This window comes from Rhinolophus sinicus, linkage group LG14, assembly GCF_036562045.2.
Source record: "Rhinolophus sinicus isolate RSC01 linkage group LG14, ASM3656204v1, whole genome shotgun sequence".
NCBI classification, from domain to species: Eukaryota; Metazoa; Chordata; class Mammalia; order Chiroptera; family Rhinolophidae; genus Rhinolophus; species Rhinolophus sinicus.
Window position 1 is genome coordinate 49593821 of NC_133763.1, and position 13981 is coordinate 49607801.

General features: G+C 42.5%; 2 protein-coding genes across 15 annotated transcripts in view; one reads left to right on the plus strand and one right to left on the minus strand.

Annotated features, from left to right (window-relative positions):
• LOC141568683 (chromodomain-helicase-DNA-binding protein 1-like) overlaps nucleotides 1–5026 on the plus strand; it is a 30739-nt gene extending 25713 nt beyond the window's left edge. For 6 of the 12 annotated variants that reach the window (XR_012491909.1, XR_012491907.1, XR_012491894.1 and 3 more), the window contains 2 exons: nucleotides 1991–2114; nucleotides 3163–5026. The gene's annotated coding sequence lies outside the window, so the exon portion shown is untranslated. Of the gene's footprint in view, nucleotides 1–1990 lie in introns of all 12 variants that reach the window. The other 6 variants (XR_012491908.1, XR_012491896.1, XR_012491905.1 and 3 more) reach the window with 3 other exon arrangements.
• LOC109439642 (flavin-containing monooxygenase 5) overlaps nucleotides 1–13981 on the minus strand; it is a 71655-nt gene that overhangs the window by 46727 nt on the left and 10947 nt on the right. For 2 of the 3 annotated variants that reach the window (XR_012491893.1, XM_074319244.1), the window contains exons 1-5: nucleotides 12951–13770; nucleotides 9102–9290; nucleotides 6614–6776; nucleotides 5718–5860; nucleotides 2305–2504 (exon numbers count right to left, since the gene is read on the minus strand). Coding sequence is in view for 2 of the 3 variants with exons in the window: in XM_074319244.1 (XP_074175345.1) it covers nucleotides 2305–2504; nucleotides 5718–5860; nucleotides 6614–6776; nucleotides 9102–9290; nucleotides 12951–13202 (947 nt within the window). In the remaining variant the exon portion in view is untranslated. Of the gene's footprint in view, nucleotides 1–2304; nucleotides 2505–5717; nucleotides 5861–6613; nucleotides 6777–9101; nucleotides 9291–12950; nucleotides 13771–13981 lie in introns of those variants that run through there. The other variant, XM_074319245.1, reaches the window with a different exon arrangement.

Below are 13981 nucleotides of genomic sequence, written 5' to 3' on the forward strand. Positions count from 1 at the left end.
CACAAAACTGTGAGTCTTGCATCTAGCCACCAAGCCTTTTCCCTTTCTCCTCTTAACATCCCAGAGTAGTGTTATGTAGTCTCTATCTCACCCAGACTATTGCAGTTGTCTTTGGGGCCTCGTGCTCCTTCCTTTTTCCGTCTACCTTCTACATCATTTTTGGAGTTGATATTCCAAAATGTATTTATCATTATGTCACTCACTTGCTTAAAATCTTTCAATGGCTCTGGACTGTCATCTTTTTTTTTCTTTTATTGGCGAATATTGGGGAAATGTGTTTTTCCAGGACCCATCAGTTCCATGTCAAGTCGTTGTTTTTCAATCTAGTTAGGGGGGCGCAGCTCAGCTCCAAGCTCAAGCCGTTGTTTTCAATCTACTTGTGGAGGGTGCAGCTCACTGGCCCATGTGGTAATCGAACCGGCGACCTTGGTGTTATGAGCACAGCACTCTAACCATGGAGCCATCGGGCCGGCCGCTGGCCTCTCTTTGTTCCAAACTTTTCATTTAGCAGAGCATACACAGGTTTTCAGGTACCTGCCCAATGAGCCTGGGGACATACTCAGTGTCTCCTCCATCTTTGCCATATACTCCAGCCAAACCAGACGACAGGCAGGTCCCACAGCGTATTTTTTGCTATCCCAAGTCTTGTAGTTATAATTAGAACGCTACTTCCTTATCCTATTTGTTTGACTGTCTCTTGTTATTCCATGAAGCCTCAATTTATTTTGTAATCACGAAAATTGTACATGCTACAGTTTCTATAATTAGGCGAAATAAATGGTTGAAAGCTCTTTGGGGAACACAGCCTCAAAGCATCATCCCCATTGGTTAATTTCAAAGAAGTAAAATACCTTTACCAAGGAGAAGCCTGGTGGATACCACCTTTTCTAAGTGATCAAATCTAACCACATTCATGTGGGATAACTGCTAGCACGTGACTCCTGATGTGAGCTACCGAGAAGACACACCTGTGAGTGTTTGTGCTAGAAATTTTAACCTGCACATAATAAAGGAAGAATAACTATGCAAGTCCAAATTTAGAGAATTTCTGTAAAACAATCAGCTTGGATTTTTTAAAAGTGAAGCATTATTTCACATTAAGAGAAAGAGACGGGACAACTAAATGCAGTGGTGAAATACATGACAGGATCCTGGATTAAAAAAATGAAAGAGCTATAAAGATATGTTATTGAGACAATTTGGGAAATTTGAATATGTGATATATTAGGTAAGGGTATTTTCTGAATGTTAAATTTCGCAAGTGTGATAATTGTGTTACATTTATATAGGAGAGTACACTTTTTCTTAGGCAATATATGCTGAATAATTTAGGTTAAAATGTCTTAATGATTGCAACTTAATGGTTCAGAAAAAAACATGTATGTATGCATGAATTTATATAGTATGTATAGTACATATGTATGGATCTATCTTTGCAGAGAGGGAGAAAGAAGAAGCAAATAAAGCAAACTGTTAATAGGTGGCTCTAAATGAAGGGTAAATAGGTGCTCATTGTACTTACTATTTTGTATTAAGTAAATGTGAACATTTCTAAAAGTTGGAGGGAAACAGGCACCTAAAAGCAGCCTCTAGAAATGCTTTCACAGTCTCCTTCCTTGGCTGTGTGAGGACTCCCACCCTTCATACCGCAGAACATGCCATGCATTTCTCTGTCTTATTCCATTGTCTCTCTTCTATTAGAGTATTTAAGGTAAAATCCATTTCTCGAGTCTGCCATTGATTTCTTATGTGCTCTCGGGCAAATGAGTTTCCCTAAGTGTCAATTTTTAGATCTGTAAAATGAGCTGAAACACCAAGCTATAGGGAGGGCTGTAGTGAGCATTACATGAGATGATGCCTGTAACCATTTAGCACCAGGCTTGTCTTGCACGAAGTCCTCAGATAGGTGAGGTGTTACTATTTGTATTAATACTCCTAGTAGGTCTTTAATCTCTATATTCTCATGCCCAGTATAATGCTTGGCTCATAGGAGGTGCTCAGTGTTGATGGCTGAATGATTGATGCACTGCCCTCTGCTACCATTTTATTGTCGTCACTGGGTGTCATGGAAAAGAACTGGTACCTGGGGAAATGCTCACATGGTTGATGCCAAGGTGAGTCCTAGACCGAAGATTACAGACCAGTAGATCTTGGGCTTCTGTGGGGACAAGGTAGAAATCTGATCTCAGATTCTGTGGATTTTCTTAATGTATGTGTAGAGGTAGCTCCACTATTAGCCTATGTGAACAGTCCTTCTTTTTGTGTCCTGGCCATTACTGCCCCACTGCCATCCTGGAAACATACCTGTGTTTAGGCTTCAGGCCGTACATTTCGTGGTTAAACCTTTGGTTCATCTGTCTTTCCATATATGCATTTAATAATGATTGACCAACAATCTTTCTCAGAAAATGTTTAAATCGATAAAGGAACTCCACATCAAAAGGATATCCATGGTCTCCCACACGATACATGATCCAAGCCCCTCTCCTGGTGCTGAGGAAAACCTGGGGCGTGAGAAAAAATGGTTTGCTTTTACCATTCTCTGGCTCGTCATCCTGTAAAAGTACCACATTTACTTCAAATTAAGTTTAAATTCATTAGTCTGGCTTTTGAGACCTTGCATAATCTTTTTTTGTTTCCTACCACTTTTCTTTCAAAAACTTAAGTTTATAATTGAATTAGTGTATTCACTGACCAAAACTAATATGTCTTGGTCTGAACCACCACTGCCTTTCTGTTTAATGTCATTATACCTCCCTGAAAAGGCCCCTCTATCCTCTTAATTCTCCAAAGCCTATTCATTTTTAAGATCCAGATCAAGTTTGGCTCTTCCATGAAGACACCACTGACTGTTCTGGCTGATAATTTGTCTCCATCTTCTGAAATTTTCTAGTACTTTCCCCCATCCAACTCATTTAAAATCATGATATAATAAAGTTAATAGCAACGGAATATCATTTAATTCAAAGTCCTCAGTCTTTCTTGCCTTTGACATTGTTTTAATTACTACCCCAAACCTGTTACTTATCATTGATATTGATAGTAAACTTTGTTTTCTTTCAACTGTAATATGTAAGTGTACTTATTTATGGTAGCACCTAAGGTCACCATCAGTGAGAATATAAACCTGAAGTTAAACACTCTTATTTTCTGTCCCTCCAGATATGCTCGCTCTGGTGTGGAAGGAGGGCACACACATCTTTCAGTCTCCCCGACACATCATCATCACACCTCCATTTATTGAGAATCGTGACCTGTACATCACTACGCCAGGTTCTGTATCTGCATCTTATTTAATCACCACAACAACCTCTTGTGGTCGGTATTGTGATCCCTGTTTTATGAGCAAGAGGCATGAAGACGATGCATAAGTGGCCTCAGGTCATACATGTAGTAAGTGGCAGAGCGGAATTTCCAACCCAGGTCTCACTGACTCCATAGCCTGTATTTAAGAAATGTCTCATTGATTATTTAATGGAAAAACTGAAGATTGCTGGTAGAATAACAGGAAACTGGACAGTCTTTTGATGTCCTCTGCTGCCTGAAGTACATGTTCAGAGCTGATCAAAGTTTGACCTTGAATTACCTGGCAGAGCCTACTTTCTCTACATCATAAAGCTCTCTATAGATAGATGTGAGCTGTAAGGTATATACATATACACACATTGCCTGATGGCCATTTGTCTCAGCTGTAAGAAAACGGTAATCTGCCCACAGAGGGATATGATCATGACCTTCACATATATTCTCACCGATGGTGACCTTAATGCTCTCATAATTAAGCACTTTTAGGTGTCACAGTTGAAAGAGCATGCATGGTCTTAGGAATGAAATGGTTTTGTGTGCAATCTCTATCACTTTTGTTTTATACGTATATGAGGAGTGTCAATCCTCGGAGCCTCAATACAGGTTTCCTATGTATAAAATAGTGACAGTGATTGCATACATCACAGGTTGTTGTGAGAAACAGGGTTTTTGTAAAGGGTAAGGCATACTCCTGTAATAAGCTCTCAGTACATGCTTAAGGGCTGTCCTCATACTTCTTAGTTTAGTTTTCCATCTGTACCTTGTTTTAAGCAAACAGCATATTTGCATATTTGGATTTTTAAGAAACAATGTAAGGAAAATTGTTTTACAAGAAAGGGATGTTTTCTCTTCACAAAAGCATTATAAGCACCAGAATTCTGATACTAAAATGTCATTGATACACTGAAATTTATGGTTCATTTAAGATGTTTGCTTTACAAACCGCTTCTCCTGCCTACAATTTAATACGTGTAATTGAACCCAGCAGTGGAGTTCCTTCCACTTGCCTTAGTAGTGATTCTATTGTCCCTGCTATGGGGACATCATTTTCCCATGCGTTTTCCCAGACACAGCCACCTTATCCCCACCCTCTCTGGATGCTTTGTTCTCTGGCAATCTACATTTCCTCAGTGCACACAGGGCCCAGCTCCCTTTTGACTGAGTGTTTGACAAGCCAGTGACATTAAAGAAGGTTCCTGCCTTGGGTCCCCACCGCCTACGTAGCACATTCGTTTTATCCTAACACCCACACACGTTTTTATCCTTTCTTGTTTCTAAGGCTATTTCCTGATACATCCTTGTTGAATTAATTCACAGTGTAACATATGAAATCACTTTTGTGGTGCTAGAGTACTGAGAAGAAGTGTTATTGAATGGACTTTCTAGTACAGGTCATTTAAGAAAGTTGTGGCATTAGACTTCTATTTAGAAAAAGTAATAATTGAAAACATATTGTGGAGAAGCACAGCTTAATTAAAGTTACTGAAGAACGGCTAGCATTTACCTGTTGACAATAAAGATATGATTCCATAACGACATGAATAACAATATGTTTTTCCCTAGGGATTAATGATGAAGACACTCTCTTCCCAGTTCAAAATCTATGACCTTAAAAAAAAAAAAAAAAAAAAACCAACCCTGAAGGACCTAGAAATTGCTATAGAGCAGAGGTGTTCCAAACTGCGGCCCGCAATCCATTTTTAATTGGCCTGCAGCAAATTCCAAAAATACATTTAGTTTACTTAAATAAACCAGGTGAGGCAATACGTACTTCACCTCGAGTGAGTGTCCCGGCTGTTTGTGTATTTTACTGCATATGGCCCTTGGTAAAAAATATTCAAAAAAGTTTGGACACCCCTGCTGTAGAGCACATGTCATTCCATGTTCCCTAGCTGTACGCAAAGGCTGGGGTGAGCTCTCTGCACGTGCCACAGGGTGACACTTTCATACTAACATGCATGTCGTCTTTGGACCGGTTACACTGCTGCTTTTCTCCTCCTGGGGAGTGAAGAAGAAAATTCCCCACCATGCTGAGTGCCAAGCTCAGTGACCCTGGGTGTTTCCGTGAGAGCCTGGCACACCTGCGGGTCAGCAGAATACCACACTTCCGAACGCTGCATTCAAGAAGCTCTCCCAGCAATTACTGGGTCTCCTTCAACGCCAAGGCCCACTCTGAGAGGACGGCCGCCTGGGATTATGAGCCCCCTCTGTGGTCATGACCTCATTCCTTAGGGTGAGGCCAACTGGGTGATGGGAATCTAACTGGCAACTTTGGCCGCCAGTGAGGCAATGCAAGCAAGCCCTGCATTTGTCATCCGCGCTGACGAGATCTGTGCAGGTCTCCATACTCCCCCTTGGGTCCATCTGCAGCTTTCTCAGTGAAGCAAAGGAAATAATTTGCTGATTCAAACCTGCTTGGCTGTGTGGCTAATCTCCACGGCCAGATCCCCTCCAGAGTTCCCAATGCCAATCACAATGACTCTCTTTCCAGTGAAACTGACTGGATTCTTATAGTCTCGACTATGGAAGTACTGTCCTTTGAACTTCTCAATTCCTGCAAGAGAGGGGAAAATAATTAGATGCCTTACCTGATGGTGTTTGACAAATCATTTTCCTTGGCAGTGTGTAGACTTTAAGCCTACACTCTCCACACGTTCTCACTTTACTCAGCTGCACTCTTGCCTCTGGACATTTCTGCCTGTTTTCTTTTCCCATGGCCTCCGAGCAGAACCTTGTGGTTTCCATCCCGTAAGCAGTCTCCGTCATTCAGGACCTGTTTGTATTCTGGGTTTGTAGACCCAGAAATCCAAACTACTCTGGAAAGCTTCCATTCTCTTTTGTCTGTTCATCCTCCTTAAATACCTACTCATATTCAATTGGAGCATATGTTTTAATAAACTCTGGAGTGTACACTTTTCTTTTTTCCAAATGAGAATCCAGGCCAAAGACCGATAAATTCTTTCCTCGAGCTCTAATTTCTTCCTATACACTCAGTATTTCTGTTTGTTTCCTCGATTTCTGAAATACGTCCTCATCCAACATAATACAGATCAACTCCATGGTCTTGCTTGTCATTCTTAGAAAAACTACAGTCATTGTGAAAGTAGATATAGAGCCGTCTCAACTTTACTCTCCCAAACTCCCATTATCTCCAGGTCCCGAAGGGCAGTAACACAGTTACCCCACCGTGTTGCTGGAGGATATGCAGAATCAGGATAAGTAATCACTCAGATGGAAACCCCCCCATTTCTCGGGGATCAGGTCACAGGCACGGTTCAAGGGTCTCCCTGCCCGGTAGGCTACTCACCAGGGAAGCTTTCCAAGGGCAAGTGAGCGTTGGTGTGGTGGCCAGTGCAAACCATGACCCCATCGAAGACAGTCACCTCCGTTTTCCCTTCAGATTCCGTGACCACCTCCCATTGGCCTGAAGTGGGGAAATCAGGCTGCTGCTTCACACTGCACACAGTGGTCTGCAAAGAAAAGCGATGGCCACAGGGCCTGTACCCGTGGCCTGTACAGTGGGCATCGTCCCCGACACCACTCTCCTTACAGAGCGTCGCACAAAGGGCTGGATTCACATGATAGGGCTCACGCAGGGATATTTGATTTTCGTACTCCACAGATAAGAACTTTTTGGGGGTTTATGGTCAGAGTGAGAAAACTTCCATGAGGCAGGCTAAATAAAACACAGTTGGCCAGCTAACTTTGCACTCTCCTCTGCTTCTAGAAATGTGCAAACCACTTCTCTTGTACGAGGCCAAAAGGCAATGTGACACTTCACTAAAACTTGTGTTTCTGTGCTTCTGAGACACTAAGACACTCCATGCGCTCAATGCCTTTTCCTCCCCTGACCCCCAGACATCGTGAGACCCTCTGATGTCTTCTTACTCCCAAGTCCTGTTCTCGCTGTGTAGCCTTAAACATGCAGCTGAGCTGTAGGGCTCCCTTCCTAGTGGAGGAGAAAAGCATCTCAGTGGCTCATTTACGTAAATGAGCCTCTCTTTGGCTCCGATAAATGCCTATGTTGCTTGTAACTATGAAGAAAAAGGCTGTGAAATGGATAGTCAGTGGTGTAATTTTTAACTTAAATTGAAAAATAAATAAACAAACCTGGGTTAGTCTGCCCAGCCTGAGGAAACATGCAGAACGGGTTCCTATGTGCTTCTCTGGTCTACAACCATAATGTCTTGTGGACAAACAGACACACCGCACCTGTGGACCCCAGCCATCCTGCGTTACTCTGAGTTTTTTTCGGTCATGTTCTTGCCTTTACACAGGCTGGTGCCTCTGACTGGATCATCCCTTTATCCTCCTTTATCTGGCTGATTCCTACTGACCCTTCAACCTGTAGATAGCACATCCTCTAAGAAAACGTCCCTGCTGCCTGATGCCTCACGCCCAGATGGCGTAAGCAGCCGTCCCCTGAGTTGCAGTCTAGAAAGCTCTATAGCATATCACCCTGTAACTCTTGTTAAACAACGGTCAACAGAAACCTTCTTGAAAATGAAGTAGGGAAGCAAGAAGGCTGAGTGTGCACGTCCCATGTCAATCTCCAAGCACAGCAGGGAGAACTCTTTGGTCCCGCCCACCCACCTTCCTCTTCCCTTCCATAAAAATAGTCCCCTCTCCTTTGTTTTAGGGGACTTACATGTGGCCTCCATGGTCGCATGGTTTGCAGTTCTTTGTCCCTGAATAAACCCATTTTGCTGGAGACTATCTGGCTGACATTATCTATGGTCTAAACTTTATTTTTATCAATTATACTATTTATAATAAAATTATCTTCACTTTTGTATCTCCTTAACTAGACTGTGAAATCACTGAATTAATTTATTTTTTGTCTTTGCATTTTTACTGTAAACAACCGAAGGAAATACCAGTGGGTTGAAAGTAACTTACTTTGAAATTCTCACTGTATATTATTTAATTATTCTTGTTAAACAGAAAAGGCATGATTTTGCAGTATGATGAGAAAATAGAAGGAGGCTAGGGGAGGGGAATTGAATGAAGGTGGTGAAAAGGTAGAAACTTCTAGTTATGAGATGACTATGTACTGGGCGTAATGTACAATGTGGTGATAACAACACTGCTGTGTGGCATATTTGAAAGTTGTTTAGAGAGTAAATCTTAAGAGTTCTTATCACCAGGAAAGAAAAGTTAGGAGATTTGGGCTTGTTGCCAGCTGTCAGAAATATCTGTTCTTTTATGGCTGTGGCTGAAAATGATAGAAAATCAAGGAGGACTTTACAGCAGGAAGAAACCACTGAAGTGATGGAGTACAGTCATAGTTTTACAGAAAGGAAAATGAGGACACATCAAAGCTAAGGAACTTCTTGTCTAAGTCACAAGTGATTAACAAGAGAACAAAGACTAGAATGCAAGTTTTTCTTCCCCAATTCAGTGTTCTTCCCCTTTCACCACTTAACTTCTTTGCTTGCTCTATAACTACTCCATTGGGAGGTTATGATCACATAAAATCACGTATTGGAGAATACTTCGGAAAGTATAAAAGGGCCAAGAAACAGCGGACAAGTTGTGGAAAAAGAAGTCCCCATGCCTGTCAGTCCCCTTGTCTAACTGGGACAACAGTTCCCCTCATTTGTTTTATTGCACTTAAATAGTATCACAGGAAGGCATTGGAAACCTTCTGGCAGGTGAATTACTGGATCTGGGGCCAAAATCTAAAAATGGGGACCTTTCCATGAATATTTTTTTCTGGATGGGATCGAAACATGTAACCACATATTCATGTACTTAACAATTTGAAGCCCAAAGATACCTACAAAATCCCCTACCTTGAATCGAATATACTTTAGAAGGTCAAATTCTTTGGCGTACATCCGGAAATACTCCAGCACCTGGGAGTTGTGCATGAAGTTCGGAAAATGAGCGGGGATCGGATAGTCGCTGAAGCACATCATCTCCTTTGAAGTATTCATGATCACTGATTTGTAGATACTGGCCCTTCCTTCTTCAGGATTTTCCTGCAGTAAATTAGAAGCATTCATAGCAACTTGAGAATTAACTTCATCGTTTACAAGAAGACAATAAACATTTCAAAAAGTGTTCTCAAAGAAATGCTATTTAAAAAATCTCATAGATGCATAAATGAACGCACGAGCATACACACACACACCCTCCACATCTCCCAGTATTTGTGCCCTCGTGTATGTAGTCTTTCTACTTTGAATCTGAGTTGTCTTTAGACTTGCTTTGCACCAACATCATGCAGTTGGAAGGTTACTGAATGGCTTCCAAGAGTACCTCGTAAGTAGTCTGGCAGCATCTGCCTGGGGCTCTTAGAAAGCGGGCTCTGGTGGAAGTCAGCAGCCCTGCAAGAAGTCCAGATACCCTGAGGCCACTGTACTGCAATGAAGCCCAAGCGAGCCCCCTGAAGAGACTGTCTGGGATGGAGAGATGTGCAGCCAGCCCCAGAAATTCTAGTTGTCCCAGCTGCAGTTCTATGCACGTGAGCAAAGAGACCATAGCAGATGTCCAGTTTCAACTGTCACCGGATTACAGCAGCATGAGATTGCAAGTGAGAACTGCCCATCTAAGTAATAGTCTTAAATATTTTATATATTTCAAAGCCTCAGTAAGTTCCAAGGGTTTATATATACTTGTGAGATTGCTCTCTAGGAATCAATGTACTAACTTAGATTCTATCTAGTAGGTGTTCCCATTTTACCTCATTTTTACTGAATTCAAAGACTGTTAGTTGTTACCAAAATGCGGTGCAATGAGAATTTATGCTGGAGAGAGTATAAGGTAGTACATTGTACTTTGTACACTTTCCAACATCAGTCTGACCGAACATTACTGATGAAACCAAGAATTGATTGAAATTAATATCTGAGAACTTATATATACTGTAGTCGTCCCTTATTTGCTTTTCAAGGTTTCAGTCACCCACGGTCAACTTCGGTCTGAAAATATTAAACGGAAAATTCCAGAAATAAACATTTCCTAAGTGTTAAATTGCGAGCCATTCTGAGTAGCTGATGAAATCTGGTGCCCTCCCTCTCGGACCCGCCCATGATGTGAATTATACCTTTGTCTAGTGTCTCCACGCTGTGTACTCCACCTGCCCTTTAGTCACTTAGTAGCCATCTCAGTTATCAGATGGACTGTCATGGTATCACGGTCCTTGTGTTCAATCACTTACTTGCCTACTTCATAAATTAAACTTTAATAGGTATGCATGCGTCGTGATACTGGCAATTTGGGTATCCATGGTTTCAGGCATCTACTGGGGGTCCTGGGACATCTCCCCCTGGATAAGGGGGATAATTATGACTGGAAAGTACTCAGCAATAACAAAAAGTGGACAGGTGATGAATCCTACTCCTGTTTGGCAGGTGGAATAGAGAAAGAGGAATACAGATAAGAAAACGCAAGTGATGATATTTGAGAAGAAAAAAATAGATACTGAACCCCTGGGACCTGTCCCCAGAAAGAAAATGGAAGCCCTGAATCCCTTGTGTCTACTGGACACCTGGTAGCAATGGTGGAATCCAAGGGGCTTTGGATGGTCCTATGTATGAAATCCCCAATAAATTACAGAAAAGTTAGGGCGTAGGATTGGGGAGAGCGAGTCTCCAAATAACAAGCGAGGCTGTGGTAGAGAAGCCGATCTCAGATACAGGAAGTCTTTAGGAAACCAGCATCAGTTTGGAAAATGTGTTTAATCTGCTGCTGATGGGTGTTTCTAGGACTCAGGCTGCACAAATGTGTGACTGTGGACTACGTGAGAATGAAGGTCTCTAGTTCCACAGCATTCTAAGCAGCCCCTCAAGGCATTTTGCGTCTCAAGGATTCATTTACGAAAAATAAATATGTTTGGTACCTAATATGTGCCGGGTATCACACTTGGCTTTGCAATATAGTGGTGTGTGTGTGTGTGTGTGTGTGTGTGTGTGTGTGTGTACGTAAAGTATATAATGTATGTATGAAAATATATGCAAAGCATATATGATATATGTAATAGACACAGATGTGGCCTGTCTTACCATAAGTCAGAGAGTTATTACGAAATAAAGCTTATTTATTTTCACGGAAGCAGTTTACAGGGTGCTGAAATTTTGATAAGAGGATAAGAGAAAAACTCCTAAGTCTTTAACAGAGAACAATTGTAAACTGCTTTAGAGATAAAAGCAGAAATCAGGTAGGACGGTGGACCCTTGACTGATTTTGTGCTGAGTCAGCAGTTGCCAAACCTGACTAGGATGCTTACCAGAGATACAAGGTGTATGGGCCCCACCCCGGGCCTACTGAGTGATAACTGCCACGTAGCCCTTATTGTGCACCTGGCAGTGTCTTAATGATTGACACAATTATTCCTTCACACAATTAGTCCCCACAGAAACTCTATATTGTGGATAGTGTTTTTATCTCCTAATGAAAGATGAAGAAACAGGTGCAGAGAGGGTGACTGATTTTCCCCAATGTCACACTACGAGGAGGGTGCAGACACAGGATTTCACCCCAGATTGTGTTCTTAACCTCTGTACTCTGTGGTGGCTGAAGCTCCAAAGCATAATTTTCTATTGATTATGAAGCACTAACAGCCTTTTCAGCCCGTGCCCGAGACTGATTATGACAGAGCCATGGGCGGTGTGGTCCGCTAAGGGGTATCCACTCTAGATCTGTGTAAGGACTCGTATCAAACAGAGTTAGTCCCCAAAGACAGAGCCAGGATGCCAAAGGACTGTACTGCTGTGTAAATAAGGGATGTTGTGAAGCCACTTCTAAGTAGCTGGTTAACACTGTGTTAGTTTTGATGAAATAGGAAACATATCTGGACACCTCAATGCCATTCCCTGGTTTGGAAAGTGAGCTTGTTTAAAAGCAAACACAATGCATGTCACTTTGGAGATCAGGAAAGGAGGCTGATATTCTATGGCACTAATAAGCATAACTTTCATTTAAGTGGATGATTCCTTGACTATTAGTAAGAAGTTATAGGGCTGCATGTGCACATTAAAGCAAGTGGACTTTAAAACTGAATATACGCAAGAAGAAAACCGCGTCACAGGTGCCCTCTGCCTACTTCTGAAGACGGACTTTAAACTGCTGTTTTGATTTCTCAAGTGAAGTAAAAGTTCAAAGTAACAAAGGCAGCTGTGTTACATATTGTACCAAAGGGCTGGGATTATTAGAGAATTATCTAAAGTGAACCAGAATTCAGAAGATAAAGGGAAAGAAGAAGGTCAGAGAAGATTGAACAGGGGGGTCCTGGAAGGAGTTGTATCAGGTAGTCTAGATCACTTACCTACTAACGCAGACCAGGAGCAACCACTCGAAATTTTTGAATCACTTTACATTTTTAATGTTTGTTGTTGAGTTGCACTCCCCCCATCGTTACCCCATACTGGATAGCAGGAAAACTCTTAAAATGAAAACGATCTCATGCCATTTTCCTAAACATCAGTAAAATGAAAACAAATGACACCCGTGTCCCATTTTGCAGCCAGCCCAGGGTAAGAGGAACCTGCAGAGAGGTGACAGCTGCTGAGAAGAGGTCAGCAGGCTGACTTCTAGCAGATTTAGTCACTGTCAAGGCCATCATATTTCCTGGCACGAGATAAAACAACTCATGCACCTGCTTGCAGCGAGGGTCCCAAGTGTTAAAGAACCAGATTTACCTGGAACCTCCAGAGCCCTCCGATGTCATCAGTCCTTTCAAAGCAGACAGGCTCCAAGCCTTCTTCCAGGCAGCACTTGATGGATACCAGCCCGCTCACGCCTGCCCCAATCACGGCAATTCTTTTCTTGGTCATTGTCTCCAGGGATCTCCACAGGGCTGGATCGAAGTAACTTGTCCTAAAGAAAGGATGACAAATGACAGAAAACCCACATGAGTTAACACCTTTCAAGGAAGACCTTGGCCATAGCATCGGAATAAACCCTGCAACAACCGGTGCCTTTGGGGAAGCCAGATTGCTGTCTTCCTAGCTTCAGGGAATTGCTTCGTGTGGGATAGGGGAGCCCGGGCCTGCAAGACCCAGAGGCCTGCCCAGAGCTGAGAGCTCTGTGGTCAAACCGGATCTCACTGCCTTTCCTGCCTGCAGCACCGGGCGGACCCCTCACCTGCGATCCGTAGGCTGTTTTGCACTGTTGGCCGTTTTCGATGAAATAGAAAGCAGCAAAGTGCAAACACAGCAACATCTATTTGGGAGGGGCTGTTCCTGCACCTCCTCTTTCAGCCAACATCCCGCCGACTGAGCTGCACCCATTCCCTCCCTCAGCGAGAATTAAATGTGGGTGGAGCCTGCTTGGGCTGAAAAAATTAATGTCTGGTTTTCAGCTGCAGTTTTCTGTACTGTCAACTACTCACTCTGGGGTTGGGAGCTGCCTTGTATCCCCATTGCTCCTCGCCCCTTTGTTACCACTTTCAACTTCCTGGTGTTTGCCTTAAAGTGACAAATTACTGTTGAAGGGAAACTACCGTGTTTCCCCGAGAATAAGACCTAGCTGGGACCATCAGCTCTAATACGTCTTTTGGAGCAAAAATTAATATAAGACCCAGTTTTGTATTATACTATATAAGAGTCAATCTCATATTATAGTAAAATAAGACCGAGTCTTATATTAATTTTTGCTCCAAAAGCGCATTAGGACTGATGGTCCCGGCTAGGTCTTATGTTCAGGGAAACACAGTGTCAACCTCAAAGCA